General features: G+C 43.5%; 1 protein-coding gene across 23 annotated transcripts in view; it reads right to left on the reverse strand.

Annotated features, from left to right (window-relative positions):
- The window catches only part of LOC137424988 (histone lysine demethylase PHF8), a 158,552-nt gene that overhangs the window by 93,493 nt on the left and 44,688 nt on the right, over nucleotides 1–20,371 (reverse strand). For 4 of the 23 annotated variants that reach the window (XM_078776175.1, XM_078776165.1, XM_078776170.1 and 1 more), the window contains exons 10-17: nucleotides 12,997–13,088; nucleotides 12,820–12,909; nucleotides 7,635–7,919; nucleotides 3,335–3,453; nucleotides 3,031–3,215; nucleotides 2,850–2,938; nucleotides 1,830–1,963; nucleotides 1,415–1,653 (exon numbers count right to left, since the gene is read on the reverse strand). In XM_078776175.1, coding sequence (XP_078632301.1) covers nucleotides 1,415–1,653; nucleotides 1,830–1,963; nucleotides 2,850–2,938; nucleotides 3,031–3,215; nucleotides 3,335–3,453; nucleotides 7,635–7,919; nucleotides 12,820–12,909; nucleotides 12,997–13,088 — 1,233 coding nt within the window. Of the gene's footprint in view, nucleotides 1–1,414; nucleotides 1,654–1,829; nucleotides 1,964–2,849; nucleotides 2,939–3,030; nucleotides 3,219–3,334; nucleotides 3,454–7,619; nucleotides 7,920–12,819; nucleotides 12,910–12,996; nucleotides 13,089–20,371 lie in introns of all 23 variants that reach the window. The other 19 variants (XM_068112941.2, XM_068112938.2, XM_068112940.2 and 16 more) reach the window with 6 other exon arrangements.

The following is a 20,371-nucleotide window of genomic DNA, read 5'->3' on the forward strand; positions in this document are numbered from 1 at the left end:
TGCATGTTGTTGTTGTTGTATGATTACACAAGTGATTAGGATGATGACCACTCCTGCATCTTCAGATGCATATGGCTGCTGAAGCAGTTTCTTGGCTATTGGGCACAATCCTGGTTGGGTCGCCACTCCTCCGCAGGACACTCGAATGGCTCATTCATTCCAGTAAGCTGGTACTGATTTCACCAACATCGGAAGAATGACAGCACGAGTCAACCCAACCTGGTGTTAATTCAACGACCGACCGGGATTTGAACTAAGGACCCTAGAATCCCAAGCCACCAGCACCCTAACCGTTAAGCCAACACAGGTCCTAATTATACATGTATATACGTGTATACGTTTCTGCAGCTTACAGGATGGCCTAGAGGTACGCATATTCGCCTCTAAGCTGTCTAGCCTGGGTTCGAATCTCAACCCAACTATAAACTGTCATCCCAGTGTTTCACAAGCAGAGTGATTCATCAATGTGTGTGCCATCCCTCGGATGGACGTTAAAACTGTGCATCCCGTCTGCCGACATTAATTAGTGGACCTTATATAAATCCCACGGTGCTCTCCATGAAGAGCAGACGAGCTATCGCTGGCAGCAGAGACAAATTCCAAATTCCTGCCATAATCACTGCTGGGAAGGCAATGGCAAACCACCCTTTATTACCCTTGCCAATAAACTGCTTCAGCAGCTCCGCATGCATACACACACACGATTTGGCCCATCATGCCTAAACCATATCGACACCACATCGATTCAATATACCAGTTTATAGTCTTAATTTCTCTAGGGGAGGGCGGTGAGAAGTGTGAGGCAGCCATCCAGGACATCCCCACGGTGTTATTTTAGATGCATCACAACATGTAAACAAATGGAACTTCTGGCTTACTTGTGGTCTGTAAAAGAACTGCCCATTGTTAAAAGTAGTATCACCTGATATATTGCTACCTGCAGTACCAGCCTACACAGGAATTTGAATATTTTATTGACAATGCCAGCTGTTGTCTCATGAATGCCAGTGAGAGGTCGTTTGGCTTACGAAATATATGAGGAAAGCCACCGTTCCCAGTACTGCATGTGGTATGGTGCTCATAACTGACGTTTCACAATTTGTTCAACACCATCCTAATGATTCACCAATACCAGTATGGCAACTGAATGGTCGCAAAGCTTTGGAGTTACTTGCTTTTATGCCACATGCAAGTGCTTTTCTATGTAACCATTCTGGTCAGGTGAGAGATGTCAATTTGCTTGTTGGTATACAGGTCTTCAGAACTAGTTCGACAATTTGGATAAAAAAATTTAACAAAAAAGTGAAAATAAAAGATAAGAAGGGAGGAAAAAGATAATAAAGGTTGAGGCAGAAATATAAATTACAAGGAGAGGAAACCAAGAAGGTGTGAAGAATACATTAATTCCAAATACCATAATCTGAATCTTTAAAACACGGTTCAAGATCATCCTCTTCTGATTCTTCCTCTTCAGTAGGCAGGCCTGGTGCATGAACACCTTTGCGTCGTTTTTTCCCTTGCTTGGCTTCCCGTGCCACAGAACCGACACCTGCTAATCCCCATGTGAGACGAGCAGCTGAGCTGGCCTGCAGGCCAGCCATTGACAACATGCCCTGAATAGCTTCGTGGGTACTGGGAGAGGATGGTGGCTCACTGTAGAGACACACAAACAAAAACAAACAAATGTAGAAAAGCTCATGGACAGCACAACGGTGGTGATGCAAGGTTGAACATGTACTTCAACAAAACCTGCAACTTGAAATCAAATTGACCACATACTAATCAGAATCTGGAAGAGGCAGGAATATTTTCCTGCAAGCATTCCTTACCCTTCACTGCAAACCTCACGACTAGCTTTGAGGAGGTCAAGGATAGAACCACCAACACCACGTGGAGCATTCGACTCTGAGCCTGGTTCCAAGTTTGCGTCCTTACAGTCTTCACCACCAGGGTGATCACCAGCCTACAACAAGCCGGTAGATGAGATGCAAACAACGAGAAATTGGGATCTACCAGTAAACGAGTTTTTAAATGCAGTCGACCGATTACAAAGAATGAAGATGTTGTCTTCCTGGTAAAGGCCAGTGTCTATCCGCATCGGAAGATGGGTACAACGATGGATGAAACAAAGAAGACGTTGATAAAGGTATGCCAACCGCAAGTGAAGCAAGGGAAGCTGACGTTTTGGGCAATAACTCTTTGTCGGATCAAAAGAGCATCACTCGGATGCTCTTTTCATCCGAAGAAGGGTTAATGCTGGAAATGTCAATTTCCCCTGCTTCCCAAGGCGGTCAGCACAACTCTATCAATGCCCTGTCGATTTCATCCACGACTATAAAATAACACTGGTATGTTTCATTATAACGAATGGCACTTTTGGTGCCCAATCCCATTTTAATGAAATTTAATCTCGATATAATGAACAGTAAATATGTCGATTTTTTCATAAAAAATAATAATAATCAAAAATTAAATGAGCAATTGTGGAGAAATCAAAACTTTTTATGGATAGTTTGTCAAGTACTGTTATGGCCAAACAGGAACTGCAAGTTGAACTTTATAAAGTGAAGTGGAGAACTTTAATTAAAAAAATAAAAAATAATTTTTTTTTTTGATTTAAGGCAAAATAATCATCACACTTTTATACCTTAAACATCTAATGCGACCTTTTTGGGAGATGGGGGAATCTTCATATCACAAATTTGATGCAATACAATGTTTATGTTCATTATTAAGACACTCTACTGCAGAACAATGTCTGTTTGGTGGAAAATTTTGACTCCTTTGCAATAAATGTACAATTTCTGATGTTGAATGCAACTTATTTTTACATCAACAAAATACCTCACCTCAACCTTGACATCATCCACAGAAAGTGCAAGTTCTCGATGCCCATCAAATCGCCCAATACGTCCTGTAGGAGTACAAGTAGTCCCGTCTGTGTGCAAAACAGAGCAAACAGCTGAAAGCAAATTGAAGTGTACAAAGTGTCAACCTGCTAAATCGAGAAATAGTACTCGCGCTCAATACCTGGCTGTCCCCAACCCAATGCATCCCCACGCCGACGCCGTGCTGGTCCCTCGTCGATAAGCATCCGGTCATCGTCAGAGTCATAATCATAGGCATCATGGGCAGAAAGTGACAGACCAAGCGATCCCCCTGCTAAAGGCAGAACCTCTGCTTGCACTGCAGGGCCAGTCGCAGGTTCCACACCTCTGCTGGAACAATGGGGAAGGTAATGGCATATCAAAAGACAAAGTTGTCAGCAGTTACACAATGATGAGGTATTTGGAGCAACACACAACTGTTATCCGCTCAGTAACAAGGCACATACCCGATGATCTTTCCATTGGAGACTACCAACCGAAGACGATCATCATCCACAATCGCTATTCCTGGATCTGCCACTCCTTTGATCTGCCTTGCTTTTCTAGGTGAATGAGGTGCATTTTTCTGTGATACAAACAACAAAATGAATAATAATAGGTATCATCAACACATTCATTATATCATCAAGTAGGTCCAAAGATCTATCTCGACCACCGACTTAAATACCACACAAATACATGTATTACAGGTAATCATGGAAAAGACGAGCAGTAACAAAAGTTATTACTACTTGCTAGAAAATGGTTTATTGGTATAACAGATTGCAACAGAAAAGATATACAAGTAAAGTGAATGAGCTGTATAATAAATTACTATTTTGAATGAGAATTTTACCCTTTGTAAAGGGTACAGATCCATTTCAATTTATCATTGTAAGATTGAGTAATGTTGCTTCAAATGTCCTGTATTGCTCCCGACAATTTTGCCAAGTTGTTTTGCTGCAGTTGAGCTTTCTTCGTTGCTGTATGAAATGCATAAAGCTCTTTTTAACCACTCACTCACTGATATAAATGTTTAGTGCTTTATAGATAGGCTGTAAAGTTGAAATTTTGCATAATGATGCAACCCGAAGCCACGATCACACAAGAAGAAAAGAAAAAAAATCACAAAACTGTCCATAAATGAAAATATCCGGAAAGTCAGCAAAACTTGCTGGGAGAGGGGCAGAGCTTGGACTGTGCGGGTGGATTATCAGTCCCTCGGGCTGGAGAGGAGTGGAGCTTGGACTGTGCGGGTGGCATATCAGTCCCTTGGCCTGGAGGGGGGTGGAGCTTGAACTGTGCAGGTGGCATATCAGTCCCTCGGCATGGAGAGGGGCAGAGCTTGGACTGTACATAAATAAAGAGCTCATACTGCTCACTCGTTCATCATTTAATTTATTTATTTATCTGCTTGCAGAATGCAAGCACAATCCACGAGTAAGAAAATATCGTTTTTTTTTTTTTTTTTTTTTTTTTTTTTTTTTTTTTTTTTTTTTTTTTTTTTTTTTTTTTTTTTTTTTTTTTTTTTGTATACAAGATCGAGGCTCGTGAAAGAGCAAAGAATGCAAGCAGAATGCAATGCAGAATGCAAGCACAATCCACGAGTAAGAAAATATCGTTTCAATAATGCTCATTAATCTGAACTCTACTACTCAGGCCAAGTGCTATTTTCGCAAGTGAAGTTACAAGTGCCATTTTCTGGACTCTTCGCAATCAATATACCATTTCAGCACATACGATGTATGCTTCGGATCAATGTGTTGCTGGAAGATTAATCCCTATTTCGGGATCAGTCGTGTCCCAGACAACGGAATGATGCATCAAAAGCTACATGCCTGTCACGGTATCATCAACTGTGCAAATCACTCACTAACAATGATTACTAAGATGCAGCCCCAAACTTGTACTGATTCTGCACCATTATTCACCATAGATATTGTACAATGACTGAGAAGTATCCATGGAAATCTCCACGCATGGCTGGCGGACTTCCTCTCTGGTCGTAGTCAACGTGTGGCCCTGAATGGGTTTCTCTCATCTCCTCTTCCTGTTCAGGCTGGAGTTCCCCAAGGTAGTGTTCTGGGCCCTGTGCTTTTTCTGGTCTTCATCAATGATCTCTCTGACTCTCTTGAAAATCCTCTCTATCTCTTTGCTGACGACTCTACTCTCTGTCGCTCCATTCCTCATCCCTCAGATCGGCAGTCTGCAGCCTCCTCACTCTCTGCAGACCTGGACAAAATCACAGACTGGGCAAACAAATGGAACATGTCTTTCAATCCTGATAAATCTCACACTCTTACGATGTCTCTCCGAAAAGACCGACTGGAAAGCCCTCCCATCCACTTTCTGAATAATCCTCTCCAAGAAGTTCTGTCACTCAAGCTTTTGGGTCTCACTATTTGCCATGATCTTTCCTGGGAAAACCACATTTCAAATCTGGCCTCCAAAGCCAGTCATTTCTGACAGTTCTGACATTTCTGACAAATCTGACAAAGCCAGTCAAAGCCTCCAAAGACACTGGGCATCCTCCGTCGTGCGAAGTCCTTCCTTGGCACACCTGAGCTCCTCACCACATACAAGGCTTTCATCCGCAGCTCTATGGAATACTGCTCTCCCCTCTGGTCTGGTGCTCCTGCCTCACACCTAGCCCGTCTTCACGCTGTTGAAACCAAAGCGTTCAGAATCATTGGAATCTCCCGCGATGAAGCTCACTCCAAGGGCCTTTCACTCACTCACCGCAGGCAGGTTGGTGGTCTTTCCGTCTTCTACCGACTCCTCTCTGGCCTTGCCCCCCCAGCCCTCTCTGGGCTCTGTCCCCCAAATATTCCTACAGGTCGCACAAGATCTGCCTGCAACCCTCTTATGGTTAAACTGCCAAAATCAAGACTTTCTGCTCACCTTCACTCCTTCATTCCTCTTTTCTCCCACCTCTGGAACAAACTCCCTCACTCTCTTCAATCCCACTCCACCCTCCAGGTCTTTAAAACAGCTGTTCACCACCATCTCTTATCCTCCCCCATCCAAAACCTTGATCTTTTCTACCCCCGCTAATTTCGGTCCCCTTGTGTTTTATACCTCTCCCCCCCCCCCCCCCCTCCCCTTCCCACGCCTCCTGCCCCCAAGCCCTCTCCCTCCCACACTTCTCCCTGCTCTCAAATGTTGTGGTTGTGTGCTTCCCCTTCTCTCCCCATCTTGTCTTCCGCTCCCTCTTTTTGTATATTTTGTTTGTCTGGTTGATTTGTTTGTGAAATAAATGTTAGCTCTTTCACGAGCCTCGATTCAGTATACAAAAAAAAAAAAAAAAAAAACGTTTTCAACTTTGCCGTCAAACTGTCATCGACTGCTCTGAAAAAATTAAAATACCGATTCATCTCTAAGGGGCACATGCCAGCTTTGCTTATCTCCCCGTTTGTAATTGGATACCCATTGCAATACTGTATTTTCATTTGGTTAGCGGTTGTCAGCAGCTGAAGCAGCTAACCAGTCTCATGTTTACATTCAGACCTATATTTATAGCAAGGTTATTAGCAAATATGTACTTAACCATTTATACAAATGTAAAGAACACCCTGAGATACTTGATGCCACTTTGAGAGTTGTGACTTTCTACCTCCATTACTTCTATTTATTAACAGTGCCAGTTTACACAAAGCTGCTTCAGACTCATGCATATCAAACATGGAGTCATGGCACCATATTATTTATTTATTAAACATGGAATTTCCATCCCCAGCATAACATTGATTTTCACATATTTGTCATTATATATTTCAGTCCTGGGAATTCCCAATACGTGTGGATTCAGTATAACTGCCTGTACTTCCATACGCTTACAGCTGGTAGGGCACTTTGATTGAGTGGATGACAACACAAATCACACTGCAAACTATCAATGTGCAAGTTCACTCTGGTGCAGTTAATTTTTTTTATATGAAAAAAATGGAGGCGGGGCAGGTTCTGTACCCTTTGGCTTTGATTAAAACCATTTGTTTCCTCACCAATTCCATAATTATTTCACACTGTATGCAATCATATGATGATGGTGTGAGTCGGCGCTTTCAATGAATCTCATCCCTTCATTGGCATGCTCACCAATCATTGTGCGTTGTGCGATGGCTGTAGAGGTAAAAATGGGTGGTGAGCAGGTGAGCAGGTGTCAATGAAGGGAAAAACCTCCACAGAGAAGCAATTAAAGTGATAGAGGTGTGTGCTATCCCTCGCCCACTCTCTATTCCTATGAGCATCGTTGGCTGCAGGTGCAGTAAATGCAACGTGAAGTCTGATGCATATAGCCACAGCAGACTGGCCAGGTCATCGGTATGATAACTGCTGCCATTGATGTCCAAAGTGGAAACAGCTGTTTGCAGATGCTACGCAGTGATGCCTAAATTTGTGCCACCACTGACTTTCATGGGCACATTTATCCACGATGTAGCGCTGCCCAGGCTCACCTACAGATGTGGTTTGATATCTGAGTGTCCTTCTCATAGCCTTAGCCTAAATGGGGTTCCCCCACCAGGCAGTGGGGAACCGTTACCTTGGACAAGGGGCCCATACCAGGTACTGTCAGCCGGAGCCAGCTAAGCCCCGGACTCGCATAGGGCAGGGACGTCACTCCCCGAGGTAGCTGAAAAACAGCTGCCCAGCTACCCAATCATATACTTAGGGCAATCATATACTTATATTGTGTAGCAGATAAAAGTTATAAGAACAACACACGGCATCGAAGCAATCCCAAAATTTGTGTACCTCTGCTGTCATTACCCCATCTCCACGAGCATTTCCTCCTCGAGCTTTTCCCTTCCGTCCTCGGTGTGGCCTGGCAGAACGTGGTGAAATTACCATTCCACGTGTGTGCACCGTACGGCGGCTCTCTCCAATGATTATCTCTCCTGGTTCGGCTTCGGTGTCTGAAAGGGCCCCTCCACATGGGACCACTCGCACTGAACGCAGCCCAGGCTCCAGGAGTAGAGGTTCTGGGTCCCAGGGCTTGATGCTGAAGGCAGAAGCTACACCTGAAACTGACTTGCCCATTGCTGCAATTGGGTTCTGCAAACATATGATAACAAAATTGTCTGCCAAGTTACAAGACAGTGTACACCATTGCAAAAACGTCTCAATTTCACCTTTATATTTTAAATTAGTAACTTTAAAAAAAAAGTTGCCGAGGACGAGCAATAGGGTTAAGGGGAAGCAGTTGAAGAACACAGACAACAAGGAGAGGTGCCCTATCTTTAGTTGACGAGAGAAGGGCATCAGCGAGTGTTGAAATCTCAGAGGCAGAAATGTTAGAACTAGTGAGGTGATCAAACAGCATCAAATAGTGAGGTGGCCAAACCTCACTATTTGACAAACTAGTGAGGTGGCATAGTGAGGTGGCAAAGTGACAAAAAATAAGTGAGGTTATTACTAGGTGGCATAGTGGGGTGGCCAAACAGCATCCTAAATTCCAGCCCAGAGTTTCCTCATTGAACATCTGTGCTGCCGCCTCGAATCCTGAAATTCACCATGGAACCTCGCGGAGCACCTTGCTGGAGATCATCAAAGCAAAGCCGACTTGTGGAAAGCCAGCTGGGATGACAGCTCCTAATAAACATATTGTACATGATCCAACAATTGCTCCACCCAGTATCACACTGCCATATAGGTAATAGACAGCCCTTAACAGTCTCTGCACTGGACAGGACCATTGCAGCAGCACCCTCCACTGATGGAAGTTTAGGCCAGATGTGCTCTGCGACTGCAGAGGAGTCCAGACAATGGACCACATCAAGTCACGCTGTCCCTTGCAGCAGCTATCGGGAGGACTTTTAGCCCTTCACCAACTCACCCCTGAAGCAGCCACAAGGCTGCCAAACCTAGACATTCAACTTTAGCATATCCAATGTTGGCCATACGCAAGAAGAAAGCATCAAATACAAGGGATGTGCCCAGAGAGTCTGTCCAGATCTCCTTTGTCTGATTCAAGGCCTCATTTCATTGCTGTGACAGTAGGAGCACCATGTTGAGTGTTAAGTGTCCTGACCAGAAACCAACTTGGTGGTTTGTTATTACAGGGTTCAAAAATAATAAAAGTTTCATAAATGATTGCAATTATAAGAGTCCATTTTCTTGATTAAAACAGGAAGGAGGCCAACAGGTTCTTTGGTCTTCGTTGGTCAAGGTATTTTGATTGTGAATTGGAGTGATGTTTGCCACATTCCATACAGATTTGAGAAGGCCTGTAGGGCAAAAATAAAAATAAAAACACGATTCATAGGACAAATTACAAATTTAGGGAAGAGAGTCATTGCTGCCTTGTGAGTTTTCCAATATTAGGCTATCTGCACAATCTCGAAAAATCACAACTGGACAATTTTGCATGAAAGCCAAGGCATCACAATGTCACCGTCTACCCTATAACATCATTTTCCATGGGGAACTTCGACCCAGAAATAACAAAATCATCAAAATAACGGTGAAATATGCCGTCCCAGCTGTAGGATAAACGGCACTCATCACTGGAGCAGAGTTTTTGGCTGGAGCCTTCAAAGAGCATTTTTTCAAATCGTTGCACAGTGTGTGGTGGATCCATGTACCGGTCATAACGGCATGCCATCAGGGCAAGAGATTAAACGTGGGAAAAGCCAGATTATTGTACGTTTTCATTGGAATTTGAAGTAGGCGTCTTGTGTTGACTTACTTTTTAAATTTTAATCAGTGGAATTACGTGCCCATTACACCGACAATATGAGTATCAGTGTTAAACTATCAATGAAATGGTCACATGTTGCATTTACTGACTGGTTTTAAACATTGCATTGCGATTCAATTTCCTGTTAAAGGTAGTAGTAAAATTAAACCATGTCCTTCTGCAATGGACGAAAAACCTAACTCCAGTATTGTACAACAATCATTTTATTTCAAACCAAACCTGAGAATTAAAATTGCAGATTTGCAAGAGCTGTTTTAGTATTTTCCTCCTTCTGTCTGGTGCGCTGAAGTATGAAATTACCAGAGGTCCGGAACTACTGAGGCCATTTGATAAACGTGCGTGGCGCATTCAGTCGTAGTTCAATTCTCGCAAGACGTGAGGTGGAGACTACGTTTTTAATCCTCAGACAACAATGAAGAGCAGTAATGCAAACAAGGCCATCAGATAAGACTCGATTCGTGATAAGCAGACAAACGGTATTAAATAGTACGAAGAACCAAAAACGACTATCCACCAGTCTTTTCAAGAGAGAATAAAGTGAGTGGTGCCAGCTCAGTGGAGAAGGATTTGAGAATCTGAGCATGTGGACACCATCCAGACTAGTGGCAAAGGAGATGGCTAGCTTATCCAGGAACTTTTTGGCCTTTCTCAGTGAAAAGCTGACAGTTGACAGAGGTGGGTGATATCCTGCTCCGCGAGGTTCCATGATGGATTTCAGGATTTGAGGTGGCAGCACCAGCACAGTTGTTCAATGAGGAAACTCTGGGCTGGATTGAGATATCCTGTTCACAGACGGACAGAAAGACAGAAGAATGTGAAAACATAACCTACTTCCACCTTTGGTGGTGGATGTAAAAAAAAAAAAATAATAATAAAGCCAATCAGCCTGCTCCCAATCATCAGCAAAGTTATGGAATCCATCATCCCTTCTGACATTAAATCCATCCTCTTCTCCAATGGCTTGATCTCTGATCATCAATTTGGATTCAGACCATGTCACTCTGCTCTGGACATGCTGCTTCTGCTGTCAACAATGGATGGAGGTCCTCAATGTCAAACAGGAAATCAGAGCCGTCTCCCTTGACATATCACGTGCCTTCAATACTGTCTGGAAGCCCGCCCTGCTCACCAAACTCTCCTCTTATGATATCCATGGAAACCTCCACGCATGGCACGCGGACCTACTCACCAGTCACAGTGAACATGTGGCCCTGAGTGGATTTCTCTCATCTCCCCTTCCTGTTCAGGCCAGAGTTCCTCAAGGCAGTGTTCTGGGCCCTGTGCTGTTTCTGGTCTTCATCAATGATCTCTCCGACTCTCTGAAAAATCCTCTCTATTACTTTGCTTCTGACTCCACCCTCTGTCGCTCCATGCCTCATCCCTCAGATCGGCAGGCAGCCTCAGATCTCTTCACTCTCTGCAGACCTGGACAAAATCACAGACTGGTCAAACAAGTGGAACATGTCTTTCAATCCTGACAAATCTCGCACTCTCACTTTGTCTCTCCGAAAAGACCGTCTGGACAACCCTCCCATCTACTTTCTCAACAATCCTCTCCAAGAAGTTCTGTCACTCAAGCTTTTGGGTCTCACTATATGCCATGATCTTTCCTGGGAAAACCATATTTCAAAGCTGGCCTCCAAAGCAAGTCGCCATCTGGGCATCCTCCATCGTGCGAAGTCCTTCCTTGGCACACCTGAGCTCCTCACCACATACAAGGCTTTCATCCGCAGCTTGATGGAATACTGCTTCAGCTCTGGACTGGTGCTCCTGCTTCATACCTAGCTCGACTTCATGCTGTTGAAACCAAAGCTTTCAGAATCATTGGAATCTCCTGCGATGAAGCTAACTCTGAGGGCCTTTCACTTGCTCACCGCAGGCAGGTTGGCGGTCTTTCTGTCTTCTTTCGACTCCTCTCCGGCCTAGCTCCCCCTGCTCTGTCTGTGCTCTGTCCCCCAAATATTTCTGCAGGATGCCCAAGGTCTGCCAGTAACCCTCTTCCGCTGAAACTGCCAAAAATCAAGACTCACTGCTAACCTTTCATTCCTCTTTTTTCATGCCTCTGCAACAAATTCCCCCACTCTCTTCAATCCCACTCCTCCCTCCATGTCTTCAAAACAGCTGTTCACCCCCATCCAAAACCTTGATATTTTCCACCTCTGTTAATCCACACCAAATCCACCTCCTTCAAATTCCCCTTTCTTTCCTGAAAGTCCCTGTAGTGTCCATCTTGTTTATCCGGTGTACCCATCCCCCTACCTTTCATAGATATCCTGATGTCCCTGTTCCCTCCTGTTGTTGTGCTTCCCTATCTCTCCACCTCTTGTCTCCCACTTCTTTTATTAGCCCCCATTGGTCTCGTCCGTCCGTCTGGCCGTCCGTCCATCCGTCCTTCTGCAACCATATCTCGGAGATGTATGGACATATTTTGTTTGTATTTGGCACAAAAACAATACATGATGGTATACAAAAGCACATGATTTTGTTTCATGATGTGATCAAAGGTGGCCGACTGGCGGCCATTTTAGTTGTAAAAAACCCAATGTTGAACACGTCCTCAACAATTTCTCGAACATGCATTTACTGATGTTGTTCAAAGTTGACACACAGATAATGAATAAGGGCTTACATAGGCATGAAATTTTCTTTCGAGATGTGATGCAAGATGGCTGACTGGCAGCAATTTTGTTACTTAAACATGTCTCCAACCATTTCTTGAAGATGCACGATACAATTTTGTTCAAACTTGGTAAAAGCACAGTACATTACGGGACACACATCCACCTCACTTTAATGTGCGACCTGGTCAAAGATGGCCAACTGTTAGACTGGCAGCCATTTTAGTTGTAAAAAAAAACAAAAAAACAATTTGACCACGTCCTCAACCATTTCTCAACATGCATGGACAGATTTTGTTCAAACTTGGCACAAAGACAATACATGAGTATACATATGCAGAAGATTTTGTTTTGTAATCCGACCAAAGATGGCCGACTGATGGCCTTTTTAACTACCTACAGCAAAATTACTAAAACGACGGGGCTATGACATTGTATGTATTTTTCTTCTTGGTATGTTATATGTGTTCGCTCTTATATGAGCCTCGACTTAGGATACAAAATAACAAAAACAAGAAAAGAGCAAAAGGGCTATGTACAACTCTTGGTGTATCATTCACATAAATGAGTTTATGAACTACTTGAAGGCAGAAATGATAGAATGAAGCACATGTGTTCATTCAGGAAAATTACATACCTCTGCCATGCGGACCTCCTTAGCCAGATCCTTGGTGAGTTGCGAGTAAATTATATCATCAGGGATGTCCACCTCATGCTCTGCCAAGACCTGGAGATAGTATGTAAAAAAACACTATCACAACACATGCAGAATCACCAGCTTGCAAGAGAAGTAGGACTCAGCGGGTACACAGACCTCCTTTCTTGTCCAAGAACGAAGCGTGGAGTTGAGAGACTTAGTGCCTTGGATAAGGTATGCTGGAGGTTGAGTGCCCTTGGACCGCAGTTCTACAGGAATAGGAATAAAGTCAATCATCCCATGCATCAGTAACACTATTAGCATGCTGATGATTGTCAAAGATTATTGGAAAATGAACAGCAGTCAATTATTGTATCATATACAGTGCCCTCCATAAGTATTGGTACAGTGAAGTCAAATTACTATGTACTCAATTGTGGAGGGTCAGCTAGGAAGCAGACACAGCTCATAATAAACATATTGTATATGATCCAACAATTGCTCCACCCGGTATCACACTCCAACGTAGGCAATGGAAAGCTCTCAACAGGCTTCGCACCTGGACAGGGCCATTGCAGCAGCACCCTCCACTAGTGGAGGATGAGGCCGGATGAACTCTGGGACATCAAATTGCTATGAATTGCTATATAGTGTGCAAATTGCCACTTGGTATTATTGCTATATACTCAAGAAATTTGTATTTGAGATCAAAAGATGAATATGAGACAATGGGACAGAAGGCCAGCTTTTATTTCTTGGTATTTCTATGCAAGTATGTTTTACGATTGCACAACAATATCACTTTTTAAGTTGTCTGCTCATTTTAGGTATGCATAAGTATTGGAACAGATTAACTTAAAGTAAATTAAAGTAATATAATAGTTAGTATTTGGTTGCATATACCTTATATGCAATAACTGCATCGAGCCTGTGACCCATTGACATCATCAAACTCTTGGTATCTTCCTTTGAGATGCTTTGCCAAGCTTCACTGCAGCCAGTTTCATTTGTTTGTTTTGGAAGTTTCTGACTTTAATCTCCTCTTCAACAAGTGAAATGCATGCTCAATTGGATTTAAATCAGGAGATTGACTTGGCCAGTCTAAAACCTTCCACATTTTCCCCCTGATGAACTCCTTGGTTACATTGGCAGTGTGTTTTGGGTCATTGTCTTGCTGCATGGGGAAACGCTGCCCAATTTGTTTGGAGGCATTTTCTTGTACAAACAACAACAACATGCATTTTAAGGCCATTTTCCCTGCTAGAGCGTGGGTTAGCCTTGCGGCCCCCATGACAATCTTCTCCATTTTGCCCTATTTTCTGCATCTCTCCTTGTTAACCCCCTTGCCCGCATTTCTTCTTCCACCATCTTTACTCAAGTCTTTCTCGGTCTTCCCAGTACTCTACTTCCTTCACTCTTCTCAACCAGTCACTTTCATCCTTCCTCAACACATGACCAAACCATCTCAACCTGTTCCTCTTCACAGCATCAATCACAGGCTCGATTCCCATCATCTTTTGCAATTCATCATTTGTCTTCCTCTGTCAACGATACTCCGCACATCCACCGAACCATTCGCATTTCCACCCTTTCCAGCCTTCGTTGCTGCTCTACGTTCATTACCCATGTCTCGCTCCCAAAAATCATAACACTTCTCACACATGCAGCATACACCTTTCCCTTCAGCTTCAACGACACTCCCCTCCTCATCAGCACGCCACTCAGTTCCCGAAACTTCTTCCATGCACATCTCACTCGAGCAACCGTTGCCGAGTCTGATACACCTTCTCCATTCAGCATGTCTCCGAGGTAGCAAAATGTTTTCACACCTTCCGGCTTCAGGCCGTCTCCAAGATCCAACTCAACATTTCCTCCATCTGCAGCTCCCTCTGTGCACACCTTACATTTGAATGTAGCTGCCACACTGGTTAATGACCCTCTCAGACCACTACATTTTTGATGAACCCACTCAGCGCACATTGTACATTGAATGGAGGTCACTCCGACACCCTTCCTGCACACAGCACATGGCCACTTCCCAGTTCTTTCCACCTCACCACATGCTTTACCACTTGCCATCACCTTCGTCTTTCCTATATTCACCTTCAGACCTTTTGTCTCCATACATTCCTTCCACGTGTTCATCTTTTCCTTCAGTCCATCCATACTTTCCGCAATCAACACCAGATCATCTGCATACAACAACTCCCACGGTAAACCCTCCTTTACGTTCTGAGCCAGCACCTCCATCACAGCTACAAATGGTAGTGGACTTAGTACCGACCCTTGATGCACTGCCACCTTCACCTCAATCTCACCGCTGTTCCCGTCCTTCGTCCTTACAGCTGTGCGCGCTCTTTTGTACATTGCCATCACTACTCTGATCAACCATTCCTCCACTCCTAACTTCCTCAATGCCCATGTCAATACTTCGCGTGGAACCCTATCGAATGCTTTCTCCAGATCAACAAACCCAAGAAACAACTTCTTCCTCTTCTCCATGTACTTTTCCTGCAACTGCCTCACAATAAAGAGCGCGTCTGTCGTTCCTCTTCCTGGCATAAATCCAAACTGCATTTCGTCAATCTTCACCTTCTTCCTTATCCTCCTCTCCAACACCCTTTCCAATACCTTCATTCCATGCTCCAATAACTTTATCGCTCGGTACGAGCCACACTCCAGAGGGTCACCTTTCCCCTTGTATAGAGAGACGAGGGTACTCAGTTCCCAATCCACTGGAATGCGGCCTTCTTTCACCACCAGATTACAGATCTCTGTCATTCTCTTCACACCCCAAATTCCTGCTGCCTTCAACATATCTCCCACAACTCCCGTCGGCCCTCCCGCTTTTCTACTCTTCATTGCTTTTATCGCTTCCTCGACTTCCTTCTCAGTTATCTTCTCTGCCGATCCTAAAACTGGGTTATTCTCTATGTTGCCATCCCATTCATTCTCTGTATTCAACAGCATTTCCATATATCTTTTCCATCTTCCTTTAATTCCATCTGGGTCCACAACGATTTGTCCCACTTCATCCTTCAAGCAACTCACCCCCATCACATCACACCTCTCTTTCGCTATCTGCTTTGCAATCCTGAATACCGCTCTCTGGCCCTCTTCCGAATCCAAGCGTTCTCCGAACATTTTCCTCCATGCCTCCTGCGCCTTTGCTACCTCTTTCTTTGCAGCCTTCATGGCTGCCTTATAACTTTCAAACAAATAAACAAAGCAAAGGTACAAAAGCAGACAAAATGTTTCTGTACACTTCTGAATTCATTTTGCTGCTGCCATCATTCGTTACATCATCAATATAGATGAGTGAGCCCATTCAAGAAGCAGCCATACAAGCCAAAGCCATGACACCACCGCCACAATGCTTCACAGATGAAGCGTGAAGCGTGAAGTATGCTGTGGATGCTGTGCATCGTATGCTGTGGATCGTATGCAGTTTCTTCCTTTCTCCACACGTTTGCCTTTCCATCACTTTGGTAAAGGTTTATCTTCGTCTCATCTATATATATAAAATAAAGTTTTTGTTTGTTTGTTTGTTTGTCTGCATGCGCTAATCTCCTGAACGGGGAAAGATAGGAGGAAACCTTGAAAACAAAAAATGTCGGGACAGGCCCTGGGAAGGTTATAGGCTAGGTGACGTGGCCCCAGTCGAGGCCGCCTCGGCCGGGCTGGGCCCATTTCGCAATTAAAAGCTGAGCTGAATTATCAGAGTCAATCTTCTACGGCTGCGAGTAAAAGCTGAATTATAGTAGTAAATTCATTCAAAAAGAACTTAAAATGTTGGGACGGGCCCCGGAAAGGTTATAGGCTAGGTGGCGAGGCCGGTCGAGGCCGCCTCGGCCGGGCTGGGCCCATTTCGCAATTAAAAGCTGAGCTGAATTATAGTAGTCAATCTTCTATGGCCCGAGTAAAAGCTGAATTATAGTAGTACATTCATTCAAAAAGAACCCGGGCAACGCCGGGTGCTTTCGGCTAGTATGTCCATAAAGCTTTGTTCCAGAACTCTTCTGGCTCACCTCTGTACTTCTTGACAAATTATAATCTGGCCTTTCTATTTTTGGTGCTGATGAGAGGTTTGCATCTTGCAGTGTAGCCTTTGTAATTCTGCTCTCTGAGTCTTCTGTGAACAGTAGATTGCGATATTTTCACCCTGCGCTCTGGAGGTTGTTGGTGATGTCACTCACAGCTGTTTTAGGGCTTTTCATCACAACGCTGATGCTTTTTCTGTCATCAATTATTTTCCTTTGGGGACTTGGTCGTTGTCAATTGCTAAGTACACTAGATGAGTGATTTCTTTCTTTTTCAAGATATTCCAAATATATTGTATTGCCTTTACCCAATTTTGTGCTACAGTTATAATTGAACTATTCTATTCTTTCAGCTTCCAAGTTGCTTGCTTTTCTTTCATGGACAGTTCTCTGGTTTTCATGTTGGTTTATGCCGACTGACTCCAAAGGCAAACTCCTAAGGCAAAAGCAAAGGCTAAAATGAAAACTAGGCATTCACAGCCCTTTTATGTGTGAACAATCAATGCACCAAGAAACACCTGAGCAACAAGAACACCTTTCATCCGCAGCTTGATGGAGTGCTCTCCCATCTGGGCTGGTGTTACTGCCTCGCACCTAGCTCGGCTTCACGCTGTAAAAAACAAGGCTTTCAAAATAATTGGCATCTCCCGCGATGAAGCTAATTCTGAGGGCCTTTCACTCTCTCACCACAGGCAGGTTGGTGACCTTTCTGTCTTCTACCAACCCCTCTCTGGCCTTGCACTCCCTGCTTTGTCTCCCAAATATTCCTGCAGGATGCACAAGGTCTGCCACAACCTTTTTCTGGAGAAATTGCCAAAATCAAGCCTCTCTGCTCACCTTCACACTTTCATTCCTCTTTTTCCCCATCCATAAAACAGACTCCCACACCCTCTTCAATCCCACTCATCCCTTCAGGTCTTCAAAACAGCTGTACAGTACCAACTAATCAAAATCTTGATCTTTTCTAACCCCACTAATCCACCCCAAATCCACCTCCTTCAAATTCCGTTTTCTTTCCTGAAAGTCCTTCTCGTGTCAATCTTATTTCCTGTGTACACTGCCCCAGCCCTCTCTCTTCCAAGGATCTCCTGATGTCGCTGTTCCCCACTGTTGTTGTTCTCTCTCTCCATGTTGTGCCTCTATCTCTCCCCCACTCTTGCGTTCCGCTCCCCTTATTATATGTTTTATGTGTTAGCTCTTATACAAGCCTCAACTAGGTATACAAAAAACTAGAATGGCACTCTTCGACGTCACGGCGTCGACTAATTTGCCTTTGCCCACATTATTACATCATAATACTTGTATCAAGTTTGAGTTAAATCCATTCAGCTGTTCTCAAGTTAGCACATTTTTACCTGACATGACCTGACCTTTGACCTCTTGAACCCAAAATCGAATCAGTTAATCTTTACATCATTATACATGAATTAACGGGGGTAGAAAAGATCAAGGTTTTGGATGGGGGAAGATAAGAGATGGTGGTGAACAGCTGTTTTAAGACCTGGAGGGAGGAGTGGGATTGAAGGGAGTGGGGGAGTTTGTTACAGACATGGGAGAAAAGGGGAATGAAAGAGTGAAGGTGAGCAGAGAGCCTAGATTTTGGCAGTTTAACCATCAGAGGGTTGCTGGAAGATCTTGTGTGACCTGAAGGAATATTTGGGGGACAGAGCACAGAGAGAGCTGGGGGAGGAAGGCCGGAGAGGAGTCGCTAGAAAACAGAACCCCCGACAAATGATGAATTGCGAAAGATGATGGGAATAGAGCCTGTGATTGATGCTGTGAAGAGGAACAGGTTGAGATGGTTTGGTCATGTGTTGAGGAAGGATTAAAGTGACTGGTTGAGAAGAGTGATGGAAATGAATGTAGAAGGAAGTAGAGGACGGGGAAGACCGAGAAAGACTTGGCTAAAGATGGTGGAAGAAGAAATGCGGGCAAGGGGGTTAACAAGGAGCGATGCAGAAAATAGGGCAAAATGGAGAAGATTGTCATGGGGACCGCAAGGCTAACCCCCGCTCTAGTCGGGAAAATGGCCTTTAAAATGCATGTTGTTGTTGTTGTTGTTTACATCATTATACATATCTGTACCAAGTTTGGATTAGATCACTTCAGCCATTCTTGAGTTATAGACCTATTACAGACTTTGACCTTTAACCTCTTGACCCCAAAGTCTCATCATTTAATCTTTACTTCATTATACATACCAGTACCAAGTTTGAATTAGATCACTTCAGCCGTTCTCAAGTTATCTACCGATTACAGATTTGACCTTTGACCCCAAAATCTAATAACTTAATCTTTACAATATTATACATACCTGTACCAAGTTTGCATTAGATCACTTCAGCCGTTCTCAAGTTATAGACCTATGACAGATTTTACCTTTGACACCAAAATCTAATAAGTTGATCTTTACATCATTATACATGCCTGTAATAAGTTTGAATTAAATCACTTTAGCCGTTCTCAAGTTATAGACCTATGACAGACTGTGACCTTTAACCTCTTGACCCAAAAATCTAATCAGTTCATCTTTACGTTATTCTACATAAGTGTACCTAATTTGGTCAGAATCCCATCCCTGGTTCACAAGGTATCATGGTCAGTATTTTGACCTAACATGACCTCTGACCTTTGACCTCGTGCCCCCAAAATTGAATCGGTTCATAGTTACCTCATTATACATACCTGTGCCAAGTTTGACTGAGATCCCTTTAGCCGTTCTCAAGTTGTCGTGGTAACGAAAACCTATCACGGACCGACAACCTCAAAACAATGCCTGCGGCGACTTCGTCGGCGGGGGCATAAAAAAACTGCCAGTCATTTGTTCCAATATTTATCACTCATAAGTGATAGTCTTCTATAATGGTAAGACATATATGCATAGAAATACCAATAAATAAAAGCTGGCCTTCTGTACTCTTGCCTCATATTCATAGGTTCCATTCATAGGTTATGTATCTTTTTTCTAAAAAAAACAAAAAACACGTTGACATTATGGGGTATTATGGGTATATGAGTGACAAAATCTTAGTTTAATCCATTTTGCATCAGGCTGTAACAACAAAATGTGAAAAATTTAAGGGGTGTGAATATTTCTGAAGGTCTCTGAAAGATACTGTATAGTTTTGAATGATCAAAAGGTTAATTGCTGGTTTTTTTCCCCAAACTGTTACCTTGTTATAAAATTTGGCTTTAGTGCCCACGAGCCTCGACCATGTATACAAAAAGAAAAGAAAAGTGGTGTGGAGATGCGAGTTGTTTATTACAACTTGAGATTTGGGATTCTGGGCACAATCAACTGGAAATTAGCGTTTAAGAAATCAAAGTATTTGACACACGCATGTATCTTTTAATTTCCGGGATCGGTGTCCATGTGTATCTTTGTGGTTCTATGGTTGTGCAATCCTTTAGTTGATGGGATAAATAGCAAGATTTTATGAATTTGTTCATGGGCACCTTTGTAAAATCACAAGTTACAGAAGAGTGACGCCGATAACGATTCAGCATGGCCT

Source organism: Myxine glutinosa, chromosome 4 (assembly GCF_964187855.1).
Source record: "Myxine glutinosa chromosome 4, kmMyxGlut1.1, whole genome shotgun sequence".
NCBI lineage: Eukaryota > Metazoa > Chordata > Myxini > Myxiniformes > Myxinidae > Myxine > Myxine glutinosa.